The following is a 20,788-nucleotide window of genomic DNA, read 5'->3' as shown; positions in this document are numbered from 1 at the left end:
CCACTGCGCCACCAGGGAAGCCCTAACCTCCTTTCTTATCCTCTTTGCTGTAAATGCAAACAGTACGTAAAGAAGCATCTTAGAAAAAAGCAGGCCTGGCGTGCAGTGAGGGATTGGAGTAGGAATGATTTAACAAGGGATAGGTTTCAGTGTATGACTTGTGTGTTTTCTGTTTCAAACTGGTGGAAAATTGGAATGGCGTTTCTCATTGTTTTGGCCAGCTGTGCCAAAAATCCATGTTCTTGGTCCTAAGTAGGACCAGAAAGAATATGGATGGCTATCAGGAAAAAAAACAAGCAACATACAAGCAACATTTGCTATTGATAATTGGTCAGCAACATCATATTTGTATATTAAAGTTGGTCTGTATCATGTTAGGTTGATTTGGTATACTTACTGTCGGCTGAGTACATCTAGTTCAAGCTCAGTGTTTTGTCTTGGTTCTTTATTGGCTGCATTGGACCTTCATTGCTGCGCGCGGGCTTTCTCTAGTTGTGGTGTGTGGGGGCTACTCTTCGTTGCGGTGCTCGGGCTTCTCACTGTGGTGGCTTCTGTTGTGGAGCGCGGGCTCTAGGCGCATGGGCTTCAGTAGTTGCGGCACGCGGCCTCAGTAGCTGCGGCTCGTGGGCTCTGGAGCACAGGCCTAGCAGTTGTGGCACACAGGCTTAGTTGCTCCACGGCATGTGGGATCTCCCCGGACAAGGGATTGAACCTGTGTCCCCCGCATTGGCAGGCAGATTCTTAACCACTACGCCACCAGGGAAGTCCAAGCTCAGTGTTTAATTGAATCTTGTTTTTTAAACCTCAATATGCTGATTCCCTGACTTGAGGGGCTCTTACTGAAAGAGAAGAAGTTCCTCTTAAGATTTTGAAATAAAAATTTTCATTTTATTGTTGACTTTCTATTGCTTCTTAATTTTATGTATTCCTTCCCCTGGTTATTTTTAATTGCCCTAATTAAAATTTTTTGAACATAACATTTGTATTCACTTAGAATTAGTTCTAAAAATTAACAAAAGTTAGGAGGAAAAAAATAGAACAGTGAATTTTTTTCAGTAAATGCTAAATCTTTGTTGTTGCTTAGTCAACTAATTCAAGAAAATATACTGCTTTGAAATGTAACTCATTCTTGAAGGTAATTCAAGGTTAAAGGGATATAAGTAAAAATAATTTGTGAACTGTTAATATTAGTCACCATTTTATTCAATTTGAATAAGAATTTGTTATATAATCTGTACTCATATTTTGATAACTTTGTGTATAATAGCTAACAGATTTCTTTAAAGGTTGGCTTTTGGCTTTAGAATATACTCTGTGTTTTCATCCCAGTGTGTTAAATGATACTTTTCTTTGAATGAAAATCGGTGTTTCAAAGGTAATTTCAGTAGGTATAAAGCAGTCAAAGTCAAATTTCAGAAAAAGGTTTTGTTTTTATACACCTTATAATCAGAAAAAAATGCATACAAATCTGTTTTGGTGTTTGAGAGACTGTTAGAGATTTTCTGTCATTTGTAATGATTTTCTATGAGATTTGGGTACTTTTTGTTTGATGTTCAAGTCTTCCTTCTTAGTTTTAGTAACAGGTAGTTTGTTGCTAATGGTAATGGCAAAATAACTGAGAATAAACAGTTATTCTCTTTATCCTTTTCTCTGACTTTTTTCTAGTTAAAGAGTAGGTTGGGGGGAGGAGATACAAGGGAGCTGTTGTTTAAGGGGTATAGTTTCAGATTTGCAGGATGAAAATGTTCTGGAGATCTGTTTCACAACAGTGTGAATATACTTACTACTGAACGGTACACTTAAAAATGGTTAAGATGGTAAATTTTATATTATGTATTTTTTACCACAATAAAAACAACAAGGGCTTCCCTGGTGGCGCAGTGGTTGGGAGCCCACCTGCCGATGCAGGGGACGCGGGTTTGTGCCCCGGTCTGGGAGGATCCCACATGCCGCGGAGCGGCTGCGCCCGTGAGCCATGGCCGCTGGGCCTGCGCGTCCGGAGCCTGTGCTCCGCAACGGGAGAGGCCACAGCAGTGAGAGGCCCGCATACCGCAAAATAAATAAATAAATAAATAATAGACTACACATTGAAATTTTAAAAATGGAGCATTAATTTTTATAATTCCTTCTTTGAATAAGATCCAGAGATTATTTACTTTGCCTTATTTCAATTTTTTGCTACTGCAACCTTTGTAAACCCCAAACCATTAAAGGAATTACATTTGGAAAACACAGAGGCTTTGGGAAATTTTCACTTCATTGATAGTGAGGACAACATCTTAATAGTGATCTTCAGAAATGTGAGTTTTCTGAGCCCTATCAGAGATATAACATGTCATTCTCCAAAAAGGCATAGAAGAGAAAAGCCTGGTTATGGAGTTGAAAATACTAAGTAGAGACAATATTAGATGACAATGGTGCAAGCAGAAATAGTTCAGGAAAGACATTTGCCTTTCAGTAGGTATGTTTATACAGCAATAGACCTCTTTTTAAATACCTTTTAAAAAATAATGGGGGCCTTCCCTGGTGGCGCAGTGGTTGAGAGTCCGCCTGCTGATGCAGGGGACGCGGGTTTGTGCCCCGGTCCGGGAAGATCCCACATTTCGTGGAGCGGCTAGGCCCGCACAAAATTATTTTCTTAATTTTTATACATAGTTTTAAGTAAATACTTATTAGACTGAATTCTTTGATTCTTTACCTAAAATAGTTGAAATACTAATTTCATTGGTTGACCATTAAATGAGATGACTTATGTGAAGCCCAAACACCATGCTTGACACAAAGTCCACGTGCAATAAACGTTTGCTTTATTCATTATAGTAACCTCATATGGTTAGAATAGTAGTGGCCAGGCTTTGAGATAAAGTGGCTTATGCTAGTTTAAAAATATATCGTATCAAGGGCTTCCCTGGTGGCGCATTGGTTGAGAGTCCGCCTGCCGATGCAGGGGACGCGGGTTCGTGCCCCGGTCTGGGAAGATCCCACATGCCGTGGAGCGGCTGGGCCCATGAGCTATGGCCGTTAAGCCTGCGCGTCCGGAGCCTGTGCTCTGCAACGGGAGAGGCCACAACAGTGAGAGGCCCGCGTACCACAAAAGAAAAAAAAATATCGTATCAGGACTTCCCTGGTGGCACAGTGGTTAAGAATTCGCCTGCCAGTGCAGGGGACATGGGTTCGAGTCCTGGTCCGGGAAGATCCCACATGCCGTGGAGCAACTAAGCCCGTGCGCCACAGCTACGGAGCCTGTGCTCTAGAGCCCGCAAGCCACAACTACTGAGCCCGCGTGCCACAACTACTGAAGCCCTCGCGCCTAGAGCCCGTGCCCCACAATAAGAAAAGCCACCACGATGAGTCACCCGCGCACCGCAACAAAGAGTAGCCCCTGCTCACCACAACTAGAGAAAGCCCACGCGCAGCAACGAAGACCCAACACAGCCAAAAATAAATAAATTTATAAGAATATATTGTATCAAAAATTCATTCTAAAGTAATATAAATCTATTTATGCTTAAATAGGCCTCCAGTGGGTATAGAGAAGAAAAGCTGATATGTAGTTGTTTTGTAAGCAAAGTTCTGATATAATGTCATGAATGTATTTAAATTGGTATATTTTATTTCTACCAAATTTTATTTATACTAAATTTTTGTACTTTGGATTTATTTTAGAAATTTTAAAACGTTGCAAGCATTCCTTCGCAACATTTTGGCTCTGAAAATCTAAACTAAAATTTATTACTAGATTTTTGATTTCATGGTGAGACCAAGTTTCATTATACTGTTTTCTTAGGAGCTAAATTCTTAGACTTTTCTATTTATAAACTCTGATCTTTGGACTAAAACTGAAAAAACTTAAGGATGCAGTTTGGTCTGGCCATGTTTTGTCACTGATTCAGATTTTGACTTCTACTTTCATGCAGATCCTTGATTCTTCTTTCTCCACCTTAATTTTGAGGAATATTTTTTAAAATATTTTAATCTTTCCATATCAAAGGATTAATATCAGTACATGTAAATTAAGCTCTACATTCTTGACCAAATTATTTAAATGAAATGTAACAATAATAAAAATAACAAGAGTGAGCGTTTATTGAATATTCAATATGTGCCAGACGCTGTTCCATGCTTTACACGTATAGCTCAGCTCTCACAACAGCTCTGTAGAAAGGTACTGTTTTTTTTCATTCTGTTTTGCACTTGAGGAAACTAAGGTACAGAGAGGGTGAATAACTTGTCATAGGTCACACAGTTAATAAAAGGCAGAACCCAGGCACCTGGCTTTAGATTTCATTAAGCATTTCTATTACTTGTAATACGTAGGTACTCAGTGTTGAACCAGACCATTTCAGATAGCATTACCTGGGAAAATGCATAGTTAGCAAAGAGTAATCATAAGTATATGCTACATCTAGCTACTGTATATATAATACTATATATATATGCACAGTACTATGCAGTAACTATTGTATGTATACATATATACTGTATACTGTTACTCCTTCATTATTTAGTGGTAGATAAGATAGTATCATATTTAGATCCCAACTCAGCTTCTGACCTTGGATATATGAAGAGCATAGAAAAGTTAAATTTTATCCATTTTGATGTATTAGTAACTGGTCCATATAAATCCTGGCACCAATAGCTAGTCTATGTCTTGAGCAGTAATTCTGGGGCCAAGAGTACGGGAACACCCAGAGCTTTAGAATTATGTCTTATAAACTGATGGGGAAGTCAGTCTCATTGCCTTTGGTAAAATCAATTTATTGAGTATCTTCCTGGCAATAAGTCAGTTAATTATCATATCCACCAAATGTGGGGCAATAGTTATTGCTATTTTTTATGTGTGGAAAAAAAATACATAAAATCTGCAGTCTTAAGTTCAGGTGTACAGTTCAGTAGTGTTAGGCATATTCACATTGTTGTGAAACAGATCGCTAGAACTTCTTCATCTTGCAAATCTAAAACCCTATACCCATTAAATAGCAACTCCCTTTTTACTCCTCCCCTCAGCCCCTGGTAACTGCGATTCTACTTTCTGTTTCTATGATTTGACTACTTTTAGACCCCTCAGATAAGTGGAATCATCAATATTTGTCTTTTTGTGACTGGCTTATTTCACTTAGCATAATGTCCTGAAGGTTCAGCTATACAGTATGTGATAGGAATTCCTTCGTCCTTTGCGTGTATATACCACATTTTGTTTATTGTTACTATTTTTTAAGGTTGCTTTTGCTTAGTCAGTACTCTTTAGGACTTATACCAAGTGATTGGTAGAAGAATTAAGGTAGAATAATTCAAGTGAATTGCAGTTTTCTGCATAGACATTCCTGAGTTGATTTTGGTCAGAAATAGATTAATATGTAGTTTGGAGAATAAGTGGTTTTAGGCATTCATTCTGTAGCTGCTGGCTTTTGGCATGTGCATTTCCTATTCATTACTAGAAATGATGTGTATCATTGTTAAGAGTCCAGTGTTTGCCCTTGTAAGACATCTGCTGGGTAAATGCCATTTTTGGCTCAGGATCTCACTGCAACTTACTTCACTATGTACATTTACTACTTTGTAATGCAATTGGCTAGAAAATTATGATCAGTTTTAGTTTCAGTCTTACTGAAACCAAGATATAAGATTGATTTTTAAACAACTAGAGCAAAAGGATTTTTGACTTCTATAAAGGTCATGTACGTGTTCATAGTCTTTATAAATACAAGTAAAACATCTAGTATTGGTTAGAATATAAAATGACGCTCCAAGTACTATAAATAGGAAATTATAAGGATTAGCTAGGGAAAAATTTCACTAGGACATTGTTTTTCAAAGCATAAGAACCCCTAATTTTGTCATCACTGATCATCACAGTGATCACCACTGCTTATTGGAAGTATTATCAGACTATATAATTAAGAATGAGTTGATTCCGACATTTGCTTTGCTTTCAAGAGGGGAATGAATGTTTTTAAAGAGACATAATATTTGGCCATTTATAATTACAGTACCAGAAACAGAATCCACTTCTCCCTTTTTAAATTCAGGTTATAGATTTCAGATAGTATTTCTTCATGCCTTACACACAAAGGATTCAAGGATCATATTATAGTTCTAACAATTTTAACATAGTAAATATAAAAATATCCGTCTTACGTGGCCAACTCTGTTATCAGTGTTTTCAGTTGATATTCACAAGGTAAAATTTAACTCCATTGATTTTGGCAATTTGTTAGCTACACTGTTTAAAAAAAAAAAAAAGAAGAACCTCAATATGGGAAAGAAAAACACTAAAGACACTAAAATGATACCAATCCTACATTTTTCTTTTTGTGTTTGTCTTCACTTAGCACAAGTAAATACAACTTTTTTTTAAAAATGAAGTGTTTTGCGTCTTCATTAAAGTGTTCACATTTAAAATATTATTTTCCTGTTTTCAGCCTTAAAATATTTGAAATGTTCTTTAAATACTTCTTTTTTCCATAGAAGAAACAGACTGTTGAGAATCCTGTCTTAATACACAGAAATCAGTATAGTTTTCCAGCTTCTCACATAGAGTGTTAGTTGGGTTTTCATTGTAGTCCTTGGAATTAAAATAGGTAATATATAGATCTGACTTTTCAGGCAGCAGAGTTGATAGCGAAGTCTGCTATACCATGAATTCACATTTTTTCATCCTTTATTAACTGTCTTAAATGCAGGCTCAGTGGCTCTGTGACATCATAAACCCCATCATAAGGGAACCTAGCTACAGATTGGAACAAGTCCACTAGGTGCTAATCAAATGCTGTGTTACAACATTGTGAGGTTTTCCCAGTTATGTGTCATTATTAGAGTTTTTTAAATTGCAAAGCCAAGTAAGGCTGTCAATTGCATCATCTTAATTTATTTCTTCAGATTAACTATTGTCTATAGTGGGGTTTTCTGTAGATGTGGTGGCATCAGCACAATCTATGTTTCAGGCATCCTATAGAAGAGGATTATTCTTCAGGGGATCAGGAAGAAAAGGTAAACTATGTCTACTATGAGTTCATTGTACTCACTTTTAGAGCCTCATAAAAAGAGGTATAAAAATTATGAAATATAAAATACATCCATTTTACGTGCTTGTTTTTTGAGCAGTTGCCTGCTTGGTTGTTGGAATGTGATGAATATAGATCTTCCCATGGCTTCCTTTCCCACTTTTCTTTATACAGTAGGTATACCTTAAGTAGCTTCCTTCCACCCTCCCGCCACCTCATCAGTTACCCTTCTTTGTTTTTCTTTTGAGAATTTAGCACCACCCCAAATTATGTTTTTGTCTCTTCATCTGTTTTCTGTCTCCTGATTGAGGAGAGCAGACTTTTCGTGTTCACTGCTATATCCCTGCTGTGTAGACTGGTCCACAAGGCAGGCTTCCAATAAACATTTGTTAAGTGAACAAAAGAATGAGTTAATTCATAAGTATGACTTGTTTCTGTGAGATTTACTTCTTAAAAAGTTTTGGAATGAGTATATGATGTTTATAAGAAAGATCTGTTTCGATGTGAAGTATGCATATTTTAGTTCAAGTGAACTAAAATTTGTGTCTCTATCAGTAGTGTCCTTTAGGAGAGACTTAATTCCCTTCTCTTTCCAGAGCTTCTTTAGAATTCTATTTGCACATTGTGAATAAAGTATAGTAGTCTTTATAGGTTGCTTTTTGTCAGTGTATCTCACATCTTTATTTCCTGAGCTCTAACCCAAGCATCAGTCCCATGATTCTCCTTGCCCACTAAACATTTGCAACTGGTTTCCTCCCATTGCTTTCACCCTAGCCTGCCTAAAACTGAACCTGCCACCTTGCACAAAAACAAAAAGATGCTTCTTTATTTACCCATTTTTGGCTTTGGGGCCACCATGCATGTTCTTGAATCATTGCCTGAGTTCCTTCTGTGCCATCTGTGGACCACATCCTACTTCAAGGGCACCCTGTATTTACTTGTGGCTCATGTGATCAATAGAATAATAATAATGATAAGATGTTAAAGGTAGGGAGCCACATGAATTTTTTTCCTATGAATGATGATGTTTATCCTGTTAACTCTACCAGTACAGTTAGTTACAAGCTTAATGCTAGTCACAGATCAGTTTTGGCAAAACCAGTAAGAATGTAGAATGCCTGACAGGTTCTCTAGATCTAAGAGTGTTGTTGTTGTTTTTTAAGGATACATTGGAATTGTGACTCTAGGGTATGTCACTTGTGCTGCTTCTCAGCCTCTATTTCAACAGTTTAACTAAAGAGTTGTCTCATGAGCTTTTTGTACTACCCAGAGTTCAGACGTAAGAGTTTTCACTGTAGTTACAGATTTGTATAACTCATCTCCAGAATTCTAGGAATACAGTTTTGTACTAGTGGGTACAGCTCCCTTTCTACAGCAGGTTTTCTTCTCACTAAGCCTTTTTGATAGAGCGTTGTTTAATAATTTGAAGTCCTGAAAATTACACCCGAAAGACAATTAGAGCAACTTAAAGCATGATTTATACTTATCAAAACCCCATAAATCTTTCTTGAGTTGTTCTTCAATTCTTCAAAATATCTAATTTCTTTGAAGCTGGTCATTTCCCCATGAAAGTGAATGTGGCACTGTCTGCCATCTCAAGCCACAGGTCCAGTCTGCAGGAATACTAGTAATACTCTTGGGTATAATGTATATTCTGTTTTGCTCAATCTCTGCGATACGAATGCTCTATCAGCGTTAGTATATACGGTGGTTTTGGCTGTGCTGCTGTGGTGGAGCTGAAATTGCCGCCTGCTTCAGCACTCTGCGCTCTGAGCTGTGAGCAGGGCTTACCTAGGGGCTGCGTGAGGATAGAGCAGTAGTTTTCAAAATGTGGTACAGGGAGGCCTGGAGGAGACTCCAAGGACCCAGTATTTTCCAAATAACTCCCACATGGTGTTACACAATCATGCCTGGAGGTTTGGGATGACAAACCTATTTTCACGGTAATACTAAGATTTATTTTCTTTTTTTCTCTGTATTGGCATTTGCCCTGATGGTGCAAAAACAGTTGGGGGGTAAAACTGTTGGCACCTTAGCACGATCAAGTCAGTGGCAGTGGTGCCGAACTGTCATTGTGGTCTTCACTACATTAACTTGCAGTTTTTTTAAAAAATGTCAGTTTCACTTAAGACTGTCCTTGATGAATCAGCAGACATTACCAATTGTATTAAATCTTGACCCTCGAGTACATGTTGTTTTAATATTCTGTGCTGTGGAAGTGGGACATTCACTGAAAGCATTTCTGCTGCGTACTGAAGACCAATGGTGATCTTGAGAAAAAAACACTTGAGTTATTGAATGAGAGGCAAGAAGAACTAGCTGCATTCCCCCACCCCCCCAAACAGAACATCATTTTTCTTGCAATAATGGCAAATAGCCAAACTATGACTGTTCAGACTTGAGTATTTGAAAAACATTTTCTCAAAAGAAAATGAGTGGATGAATCTAGAGACTGTCATACAGAGTGAAGTAAGTCAGAAAGAGAAAAACAAATATCGTATATTAACGCATGTATGTGAAACCTAGAAAAATGGTACAGATGAACCGGTTTGCAGGGCAGAAACAGAGACACAGGTGTAGAAAACAAACGTATGGACACCGAGGGGGGAAAGTGGCAGGGGGTGAGGCGGGAGGGGGGTGGTGTGATGAATTGGGCGATTGGGAATGACATGTATACACTGATGTGTATAGAATGGATAACTAATAAGAACCTGCTGTATAAAGAAATAAATAAAATGAAATTCAAAAATTCAAAAAAAAATGAAGTAAGCTTGTCACGTCAAGGAAAACAATTAACAGTATTTATTGCCAATGATGCAATTCAGGCTTTTAAGCAGCAGTTTTGAATTTTGGAAAATCTCCATCTGCCATTTTGAGCTTGATAGCTTCCCAGTATTTATAGTTTTCTGAAGAAGTTGATGTTGATTTTAATGAATGTGATTTTCTGATAGTGTCTCATGAAATGTGTCAGCATTTGGGAGATATACTTAACTCAGTGAGCCAGTATTTTCCAAATAACTACCACATAACGTTACAAAATCATGCCTGGCTAAAGAGTATAAGATAGATCAATGTATAAGTATAAGGTAGATGAATGGATTGTAACGTAACTAAGTTTTCAGATTCCACATGACCACTAACCTTTAAGAAACAACCACTTGCTGAATTTTGGTGTAGTATCAAAGAAGAATACCCACATTTCTCTGAAAAAGCCATTGAAATACTCCTCCTTTTCTATTTATACATGTGTAAGAGGCATATTTTATTCACATACCAATTAAAATAACATATTGCAACAGATTCAGTGCAGAAATAGGTATGAAAATCCAGCTGTTTTAAGTTAAACCAGACATTAAAAGAATTTGTAAAAATGTAAAACATTGACACTCTTGTCATTAATTATTTTGTCTTGGAAAGTAGTCTTCATAAAATGTTATTTATGTTAGCATGTAATGGCATAATTGTTATTTTTAAGTGAGTTACTAAGTATTTTAAACATTTCTCAGTTTTAATTTCTAATGTGGTAAATATCAGTACATATAACCAACAGTGGGCTGAGCTGGCTTGTGAGAGCCGATTGTGTACATCTTTTTCCAGCTTTGTGTTCAGTGTCACCCATTGGTAGCTTGAAATCTGCCATAGTAGGAGTATTGAAATACAGAAATCTGCAAAAGTTATCCATAGCATTCTCCCTTCCCAGGAGCTGCTTGTGCGTTTACAGCATCCTGCTGGATATAAATCACATAAACAAAAGTTATTTGAGGTCATCAGTAATTTTTAAGAGTGGAAAGGTGTCCTGAGACTAAAAAGTTTGAGAATTGGTCATTTGGCAAAGGAGTACCCTTTGGCAGTTGGTTCACAAGGAGATGGATCTTTTTTTATAATTCATGCAGGGAACATTTGTAGAGTAAATCTAGTGGTTTTTAAACTTCTGGTTGTTAAATCTGCTGGCTCCATTATGGAATGCCCTTTTTCTTTCCCCTGAAATCTAAAGTAGGCAATAAAACTCCAGGAGCAGGTGGGCTGAATTTGCCCCGTGGGCTACATGTTGGGTGTCTCCGGCCCGGTTTCTCGCTTTTCTGTCCAGCTATTACCCAGGCCCCAGCAAGGCCCAGCTCAGTCGGCAGCTTCTACACAAGGCCTCCACTTGTTGTTCAGGCCCATACTGGTCTTTCGGTTCTGTGCTCCTGTGGTTTTCATGACCTGGACAATGGAGCAATTAGTTCTGTACTGTTTGTGTGCTGTTGTTTCTTAGGTGTTGGTTTTAGCAATTCTGCTTTCCACCCTAGGGCACCTAGTTCAATGCTCTCCGCATAGGTTCTCTTGCATGGATAGAAGAGTTTTTACTTTTGGATTGCCGAAGAAGTTTAACTTCCAAGAGAATGATGTTTTAAATAAATCTAATTATTTGTTATAAACCCAGTTTTTAATAATTCTTTTTAAAGTATTAGAGTAAGTAGATTGGAAATGATTGGTTTTCCTTAAAGTGAGGTCCAACGGAAGCTTTCTTCAAAATTTGTTTTAGATTCTGTGGTCTGCCACCACTCATGATAGAAACTAGTAGCTTCTTTCATGTCCAAAGTCTTCGGTGTTCTGAGTTAAGTCATAATGAATCGTGAAACTTAGTAAAATGAGGCAAAGTTTGTAAGATTACACTGACCTCTAGGACAGTTGTGTACTAATTAGAAACTTGGCAGGTTTTCAGTCCAGAGAAGTGAAGGTTTTATTGTGTTTTACTGGTAGGGATCTTTGTCCAGAGCACCCAAGGTAGCTGGTAAACGGCTGTTCTCTCCTGTCTGTGCAAGCCAAGTGATGGTTCTGGCCCCTCTGGATGCTTGAGTTGGGGGGAAAGAAGTGTGCCAGGGCCACATAGGCTCCAAGTCATGAGCTTTCTCTGGTTCGGAGGTGCGAGGGGCATGAGAGGTCCTGGAATTTCTTTGGCCTGTGCCCTTTTTGTGACTGTTGGGGCATAAAAGTAACCGCAGTTTTCATCAGTATAGAGACAAGGCATTAGCTTGTGTCTGGAGTAATACTATAATATCATATGTCAGAAGTTTCATTTATTAAAAAATAATTTACCATCTTTAAGTTCTGTCTCCGATTTCTCTTAAGAAGTTAAGGAGGGTGGTTTATACTCTGGCCTAAAGAAGGCTTCACTGTTAGCAGTTGTGAGGTCGCAGTGAGGTAGTTTAACTGCTTTAGAACTTTGTGCTTGGAACATTCTTAGCCACCAAAGCATGGGAACCGACAGTGAGGAGCATGGGTTCTTTAATATCTGTCACATCAGAGAATGACTGTTCCAGGACAGTAACCATCTCCTAATGGTACGTACCCCAGCTTGCTTGTCATTTCTTAGAAGCAGGAAAAATAGGCCAGTCATAATAGTGAATGGTATTTCTTTAAGAAAAACGTAAAGAACCAAGAAAAGGTCCAGCCTTAATCCTCAATGATGATCATTTTTGCAGGTTTCTGTAGCTGGGTCAGGCACCGGAAGAGGCTCCCCAGCTGTAACTCTAGTACAGTTACCTTCAGGCCAAACTGTACATGTCCAGGGAGTATTTCAGACACCACAGCCATCGGTTATTCAGTCACCACAATTACAGACTGTTCAGGTTAGCTTCCTTCCCAGATGATTTGTCTTGGACTTTCTTGAGCTTTTTTTTTTTTTCTTTTACTAATTCATTTATCCTCATTTTCTTTGTGTAGCTTTGATGCTCAGATCTTGTTATTTAACATTTAGACGAATTTCCTTTTTATGTGTGAAGTGCATTGTGCCCTGCTAGATACATAGATTTGACTCTAGCTGTTTTATTGTCAGCTCTTAATTTACAGATTGAGTCATTCTCCTTTAAGTTGTTGCTCTCTGCTCACACTTAGATTTGTTTAGCAATGCTCTCCAAAGATGCTTAAAAGTATTTTGAGGATTCTTTGGAGATGTCTGATAAACATGGTAATGTAAATATTGTACTACTGATGCTGTTTTCACCAGTACTCACATTAGAGTGTAGAAATTTAGGTTTATTGTTAATTCAATATGTGTGACATGATATTATTTTTACTTGGTGTTACATTTATACATCAGATTAAACTTTGTTTTTTTTAGACGTGGTTAGTGTTGTGGTTGCGATCCAGAGATGTGTTTTGTTATTTATTGTCATCAAAGTTGGTCATAAATTCTTAACATTTCTCAAAGCTAAAACATTTCTTTGCATCAACAGATGTAAATTATTAAGTATGCATTTTTAAAAGCATACTTTTCTCTTCTACTGAATTTATGTTTGTTCCTTTTTAAGGTCAGTTTGTTTTTGTCCTTTAAATGTTGAAATTATTTGAACCTAATTGATGACAAAAAGATCTCTGAGGAAAATGTAGTTTCTTATACTTAATCAGTCTTACCTTTTTCTGCATATTTGAATCCAGTTTGTTGCAGAATAAGGATGAGAGTTGCAACATGACACTTGAAGTAATAATAAATCCACATGCGTTAAAAGCTCGGTTATCTTTTCAGCACAGGTGTCTCTCCTGTCTTTCAAAAATGTAAGAGTGATTCTCAGTATTGTCTTTTTTTTTTTATTTATTTCCTGCAATGAACTTTGATTCCAGGACTTTCTGACTCTTTCTGACCCTAATTATAAAGCAAGAAAGTTTTTCCACTCTCCTTATTGTATTATGACTTTTATTGGGGTGCAGATATCAATATTTCTACTTAGCTTTAACCTTGCTGGTACTGGAAGAAAATGTCTCATATTCAGTAGGCTCTTTTGGATTTTGTTAAATGGATGATGTGATTATCTTTGTAGAGATAGGTGTCTGTGGATCTTGTGTTAGAATTCCTACCTGTCGAATGATGAACTTCAGTTTTCACTTTCTAAAATAATAGCTTACCTTGCATAAGGGAGTTGTTATGATTGTACGAGAGATGTGTGGAAGCCCACTTTACAGTGATAAATATTTGGTGATGATATATGGTTGTCTGATTTGCAGCGGCAGTTTCTCTAATAAGTTCTCCTCATGGATGAGTGTGCTTATGTGTAGGGTGTTCATCACTAGAGATGCAAGGTCATACGTGTAGGTGAACAAATATGTACATCCATGTGCCTTGGGAAGTATATATTCCTGCCTGCGTTGTTGGTATTTTAATAAGCCTTTTTGATTGTGCCCAAATCAAATTCCCGTATAATTGTAACATTAAGTAAAGTGAGTTTTGCAGACTCAGAACTATCCTAGCCCCTATGATAGACGGCTGAATATATTGAGAGCAGTCATGTTGTAGAGAGATTCATTATTTTAGTTTCCTGACTTTCTTTACTATTTGTTATTATACTATTACTTGAAAAAATGAAATTGTATTTAAAAATCTGATCTTTCTTTTAAGGAGAAATTCCTTATTTTGACCTTCAAGACCTACTGCCATCAAGCCCACCCCACCTACTTCTTGTAACTTTAACCAGGCTTGTTACCCACGTGTTTACCTGCTTAAATATTCTTTCTTCTTTGGACCTATCTAATGTCTAATTTGAAGACCCAGCAGCATAAGTCAGCAGTGGTATTGTTTTCTGCCTCTGTCACTCGCTGGCTCACCCCCTGCTGGATTTATGAGATATTTTCAGGGTTGGATCTTAGGTCTTGTGTATCTTACACTGAGTGCTTTCCTGAAGGCTGCCTGACACTCATTTGCATTTCTGCAGTATATGTTATCTGTGCCATCCTTTGCACACAGGCTGGTTCTACAGCTAAATGTTGTTGTCTGCGCTTCCTCTTCCTCTGCGCCAGGTTGTGAGCGTGGTTAGTGCGTCTCAGTGTGTTCTGTCCCCAGCTCCCGGCTTAGTGCTGCACACAGAGAGACCCTTAAGCACCGTGTTGTGAATGAAGGAGGTACCATGGATTTTATGATGCATTTCAGGAACTCTTGTGTTATAGGTAGCAACAATTGCAGAGACAGATGAGTCTGCAGAATCAGAAAGTGTAATTGATTTTCATAAACGCAGAGAAATCCTTTCACGAAGACCCTCTTACAGGTAAGTTAAGTTTCCTACTGTAATGATACCTTTTCCAAAAAAAGAGGATAATTATACATCAGATTCTCCCATTATAGCTGTTCTATTTTAAATCTCATTCATGTATCTTAATTATTTATATTGTTAAATTATATTTTAGAAAAATACTGAATGAACTTTCCTCTGATGTGCCTGGTGTTCCCAAGATTGAAGAAGAAAAATCCGAGGAAGAAGGGACGTCACCTAATATCGCTGCAATGGCAGTGCCGACTAGCATATATCAGACTAGCACGGGGCAATACAGTATGTATGCTGCAATTCCATATGACGTACTGCTAACTTTAAGTCTCTCTAGTTTCCTTGAAGCGTCTCGGGTTTTGACACTAAACTGACCCATTTTAAAATGCGTCATGATACCTAAACTGTGTGTCATAGTGTGAAAAGTACATGTTAAAGAAGTGAGAGATTTGTACTGACAGTTGTCATATACTTTTGAAAAGTAAAAAAAATTTTTACTGAAAATAGAAGAAAACTTTGGGGTAAAAATAAAGAGAGGGTTTTTCTTATTTATGTGTGTATATTCATATCTAGTAAAAGTTTAAAACTTACTGTTTTTGTCTCTATGATACATGTGAACATAATAAGATATAAATGTCTGTATTTCATTCTTGTTGGCTTTTGTCACCAACAATTACATTTTATACTTACTAATCTAAAAGAGGTGCATATGTTTTCTAAACTATGTTTTAAATGTAATTCTGTTTTCACTACTCTCTACTGTGTTAATTTGTGCTGCAGCTTTTTCTAGAAGAGAATGGAAAAATGATTTATTTTTTTAAACTAAAGCAATTGGACAGATCACTTTATTTGAAATTTTAAGTACCGAAAGCTGTAAATAAACAGATACATTCACATTTAGTCTTGTGCATTTTAATGGGCTCTTAATTCTGTGCTTTTTGCTTCAGTTAAAGCACTAGTCTTTTCCCAAATCAAGAATGTTTTATATATAAAAATACTTTAGTTTAAAATGAGAGCTAGAAAGAAAAGTTGGGAGGAAAAAGGACAGAAACAAAGTTTTTTTTTTTTAAACAAGCTAGTTAGGTACAGGAATATGTGTGACGTTAATTACTGTGTTGATCCAAGTACAGTGTTAAGATTTTAGGTGTATTTTCTGTTTTCCCTTTAAAAAGTAACAATACCTACAAAAGATCTCAAGTCTTAACTTATGACCTGGATGCTAAAGCAAGCTATAATATATGGGGAAGCCTTAGTCATTAGTTTTTTAGAGTTTTTCTTTTAATGGTGGTAGATTTGCAGTATTAAACGAATTCTGCTATGGTGATTTCTGTTCTTTGGGTAACTCCTATGCTGATACCTGACAGAACTGGCGTATAATTTGTCCACACCCTGTACAGGGCGCTGAATGAATATGTCCAAAGTTGACATTAGGAAAAGAAAACTCTCCATAGTCTGTCAAAGCTAGACCTTGAGGTTTTCATCTTCATTTCTCTTTTATTACTGCACTGATTTCTGTGCCTTTTTTGTCTGACCCACTGGGAGTAGATGGTGGGAGTTTTAGAACTGGTATGGCTGGGCAGGGCTTGGAGCTGCTGGAACCTCCTGGCTGGTCAGCTCTGGCCTTGAGCAGTGGGCTGTACACCTATTATCATTTTCTGTTTTGTGTCATGAAAAGGTTAGAAATTACTGCTGAAATAATGCTAAGACATCTTAAAGTTTGGAGGGTGACCTAAGATGCTGTCTGTCGTCTGAAACATTTCTCTGGCATATCCTGATGCTGCTTAGGAATTGATCTCTTTATAAGTGACATGGGCGAGGATGCTGTGGTGAATTTGCCTACATTATTAGCTGAGAATTTGGAGAGGATGTTGAAGCTGGAGATGACGTGGGGAAGGTGGCACCTGGTCCTGCCAGTTACTACCTGGATCACAGTGAGATAGTTTCGAATCTCAGGTTTTTAGTCTTTGAAGTGTGAATGATACTAGATTGCCAAACTCGGAGGTTAATGTGAGGACAAAAGAAGATAACAGATTTTACCTGTTGGGGAAGAGAGGCATGCTACTTTTGACATGAAACAGAGAAATGTAAGCCAGCTGTGGCAGTGTCTCACTCCCAGTCGTTAAACTGTTCTCCCCGGCCAGCATCAAAGCCTTTATTTCTTGTGCTCTTAGCACGTGCTTGCAGCTGGGGACTCGTTGTAAGTGTCATTACCTTGGGTGTGGGGTACGTGGGTGTGCAGGAGTGGAGTCAGGAGTTCTGGTTGAGAACTAGAAAATCGAATGTTTAGAAGTTAGACATTTCTCTATTTGCCACATCAGAAGTCATGGACAGTTTCTTACTTCGCTTTCTTAATTTGGACCCATACAGTATGATCCTGGCAGTTATTTTAATAAAAAGTTGTGGTTGTCCTACCTGTGCTGTCCGCAGGTTAAAAATTGCCATTTTATTGGTTCAAAAGAAGGGATATTGCCTATGTTAAAAATGATAATTAGTGACACTTGTTTATGTTGATAATTCTTTCATTTGAAAAGTGCATACTAACATTTAAACTTTTCTTTAGAAGACATTTGCTTTAAATGTATATTTATACATACAAGATCCATTTTCATCAACCATTTCTTACTAGCAATAACTTAACAGAAATTAATATTCTTAAATATCTAGAAATAGAAACAATTACTGGTGTCCTTTGATTTTTAGAATAGAGTTTATTTTACTAGAATTTCTGGAGATTTTTCTGTGTATTTGCATGTACCTATTTTTGAGACCTTTTTATAGCCTTTTATTGTAAAAAAAGTTTTTAAATTTTCTTCAACTTTTATCCATGGATGACTTTCTCCCAAACTTTACTTTGTTTCTTTTTTTCAAAAATTATTGTTTTAGATCTTTTATTTTTAATTTGCTATAATGAGTTAGTTGGAGTTAAAAACAAAAGAACTGTAAAAGGAGTGTTCAACTTTGTGAGTCAAAGTTGAAGTAAAATAAAAATTCAGATTTTCTCATATACAGGTAGTCACATTTTTAGTAGTTGAAAGTGAGATATTTGATGGAAGTTGGCCTTATTATTTCAACTTATTTTTTTTAATCACAAAGATAAGAAGTGAAAGTTAGAACAGGCTATTTCCCGGAGTAGGGAAAATAACTTAAAATAGGCAGGAATTCATTATTGTAACACCAAGAAAGTGACCTCAGCTTGAGAAACTTTGCTGGAAGTACAGATCTTAGTGATAGGTTTGCTGTATGCCAATTAAGTCGTTCTGGTCAAAGAAAACCTGTTTTGTCTCAAGAGAATATTTCTGAATGATAGTGGTTCAGATAGTCTTAGAATTAGCAAAGAATGTTACTTGCTGCATGACATTCAAGACATGCATTAAACGGGAGTGAATTCACAAACAGTAGAAGTTGTGGTTCTTCTATGTGTGCTGTTGCAGGTAAAGAAATTTAAATGTTTGAAGTTTCTTAATTCATTAAATTTTCTCTAATGACGGCTTTTGGGGTTTTTTTTTAAATCCCCCATCTACTTTACCCTACTTCTTCCCTTACCAATTAAGGACTGTCACCTAAGACTTCAAATTATTTTTTCCTAAATATCCCTGTCTCTTTGCTTGCTCCTACTTTATTTTACTAGGAATCTTGTTAGAGTGAATCTCTATTAATTCATCTTTACTGGCATCTTACACACTATAGGTAAGTGGGTCAGTCCTAAATCCACCATATGAAGAAAGGTATCTGTGAACTTTGTGGATTGCTTGAAGAATTCAGAATTCTCAGGAGACTCAGATGAATAAGCACCGATTCCATTTCCTTGTAAGAGGAATTTGCGCGATAGGCTTGCACATTCTAAAGTAAACGCAGTTGCATTTACTGCTCTTAGGAGTGACTTTTCTTACATGCTCCCAAGGTACCTTTCAAAGCAAACTTAGGACGGTATCTACTTGATGTAAATCTGGCTCTTTAACCTTGGTGTTGCTGTTCTTGTTACAGCAGGAGGCTGTTTTAGTCTTTATGCTTCTTTAGCATTTATTCTTTAGTCTTTATTCAAGAGGAAGGCACCTCTTGGCTTTAAGGCACAGGTACTCACAGCTTCTGTTTTGTGCTCACTTTTTGAATTTCAATCTAAGAATTCACTGGAATAAGGTCTGCTGTTCCTTTTTAAAGTTCATTTGATGAAGTTTTATTTATGAATCCTTTTATTGCCATGTGGAATAAAGATGGTTTTAAATCGTAAGTAATTAAACATTTACATGTTTATGTGTTTGGATTAGCTCATATATACAGGCTTAGGGTTAAAAAGATGTTAGCATCACATGAAAAGAGGTCAGATAAAATCTTAATTTAAATAAATTCTGCTCCTTCCTCATTTGGTTATGAACTTTTTTTTTTCTTCCAGTTTTCCACCCTTATTTTTCTCTTCTTCCTTCTTTATTGATTATACAAGACTTTAAAATATTTTTTAATTAAAAATTTTTAAATCAAAACTCTTGAATTTTCATCCTATAAGTAGTATTTTCCTTGCTTCAGTGATATTAATCGCTCTAGGAGAGAAGTGCTCAGTGGCAATGAGTAGTAGAAGTAGCAGATTATTTTAAACACAATTTTTTATACCAGGAATTTTTAAAGAATTTATTGCCTAGACTAGTTGATATGATAGCATCCTGGTTACCGTTGTATGTGGTAAGTTGGGCATGGGGAGACCATACTTGGGTTAATTCTGATTTGAGGCTAAATATCATAACTATATAAGAATGTGTATGAAGACATTTGTGTAACCACTAAAACTAACTTAGTAGAAAAATACTTAGTTAATTAACGAATTATACTCTCTCTAGACAAACTCTTTTTTAACGTAAGGTCAGTGTGTTCAACATTCAATCTGTGCATATAGAGCGACCTACTTAATTATGGAGTACAGCTCACCTGAGACATTACGGGACAAAAAGTTAGGTACGTCCCAGAGCAACTAGGACAACAGAGCTCAACTTCTACCCATCACTACTATGAGCAGATAACATACTGTCAGGCTTGAATCAGTTAATAATGGACATTGAAGTAGAATTTAATTGACTATATAATCTATTTGTTCAGTTTTAATTCAATTTAGATTATTTCATCAAACTGTAATGTTATTAGGATTATTTAAAAGAGGAAAATAAATGTGCATATACTCTAAAATAATAAACCACTTTTACTTCTGCTTGAATCCTAATCAGTATTCATAGACTTGTGTGGACTCTTCATTACAAACAACAAAGTGGCCATATGTGTGAGCTTTTATGCCTCAGTTGCATGCATCAGTCCAAGAAAGCATTAATAAAACCTAGGTTCCCAAGGTAAAATTAGTAGGAAATACAGAGGTGTTTTATTTTCAGTGGTTGCTAATGGCCTTGATATGGGCCAGTGATTTTACTTTAAAATGATTTGCCAGATATGATGTCTGAGATTTGTTTTAAAATACTCCAGACACAGAAAAAGGTTTGGAATGAGTGGGTAGGGAAAATTAATGACACAAAATTCTTTCACCTTTTATGTTTGCTAGAAAAGTTCCATAAGTTAAAAAAAATAATAATTAGCTAAAACAAGACATGACTAAACTCATTCAGTTAATTTCAGTTTAGTTTTTCCTACTAGTTTATTTATATTGATGTGTATTTATTAAAAAAATTATGCTATCCTTGAATATTTCGTAACCTAAAAAGTTTCCTCCTCAAATCTTTTGAATACACACACACACACACACACACACACACACACACACACACACACACA

General features: G+C 36.7%; 1 protein-coding gene across 23 annotated transcripts in view; it reads left to right on the top strand.

The window, feature by feature from the left end:
- The window catches only part of CREM (cAMP responsive element modulator), a 66,042-nt gene that overhangs the window by 22,591 nt on the left and 22,663 nt on the right, over window positions 1-20,788 (top strand). For 15 of the 23 annotated variants that reach the window (XM_027121720.1, XM_027121707.1, XM_027121706.1 and 12 more), the window contains 3 exons: window positions 12,473-12,619; window positions 14,928-15,025; window positions 15,165-15,307. In XM_027121720.1, coding sequence (XP_026977521.1) covers window positions 12,473-12,619; window positions 14,928-15,025; window positions 15,165-15,307 — 388 coding nt within the window. The remainder of the gene's footprint in view (window positions 1-12,472; window positions 12,620-14,927; window positions 15,026-15,164; window positions 15,308-20,788) is intronic. The other 8 variants (XM_027121723.1, XM_027121717.1, XM_027121725.1 and 5 more) reach the window with 1 other exon arrangement.

The sequence above is a fragment of the Aethalodelphis obliquidens genome, unplaced genomic scaffold (assembly GCF_003676395.1).
Source record: "Aethalodelphis obliquidens isolate GAN/ISIS:26980383/991018 unplaced genomic scaffold, ASM367639v1 scaffold23, whole genome shotgun sequence".
NCBI lineage: Eukaryota > Metazoa > Chordata > Mammalia > Artiodactyla > Delphinidae > Aethalodelphis > Aethalodelphis obliquidens.
This window is presented reverse-complemented; position numbering and strand designations above follow the sequence as displayed.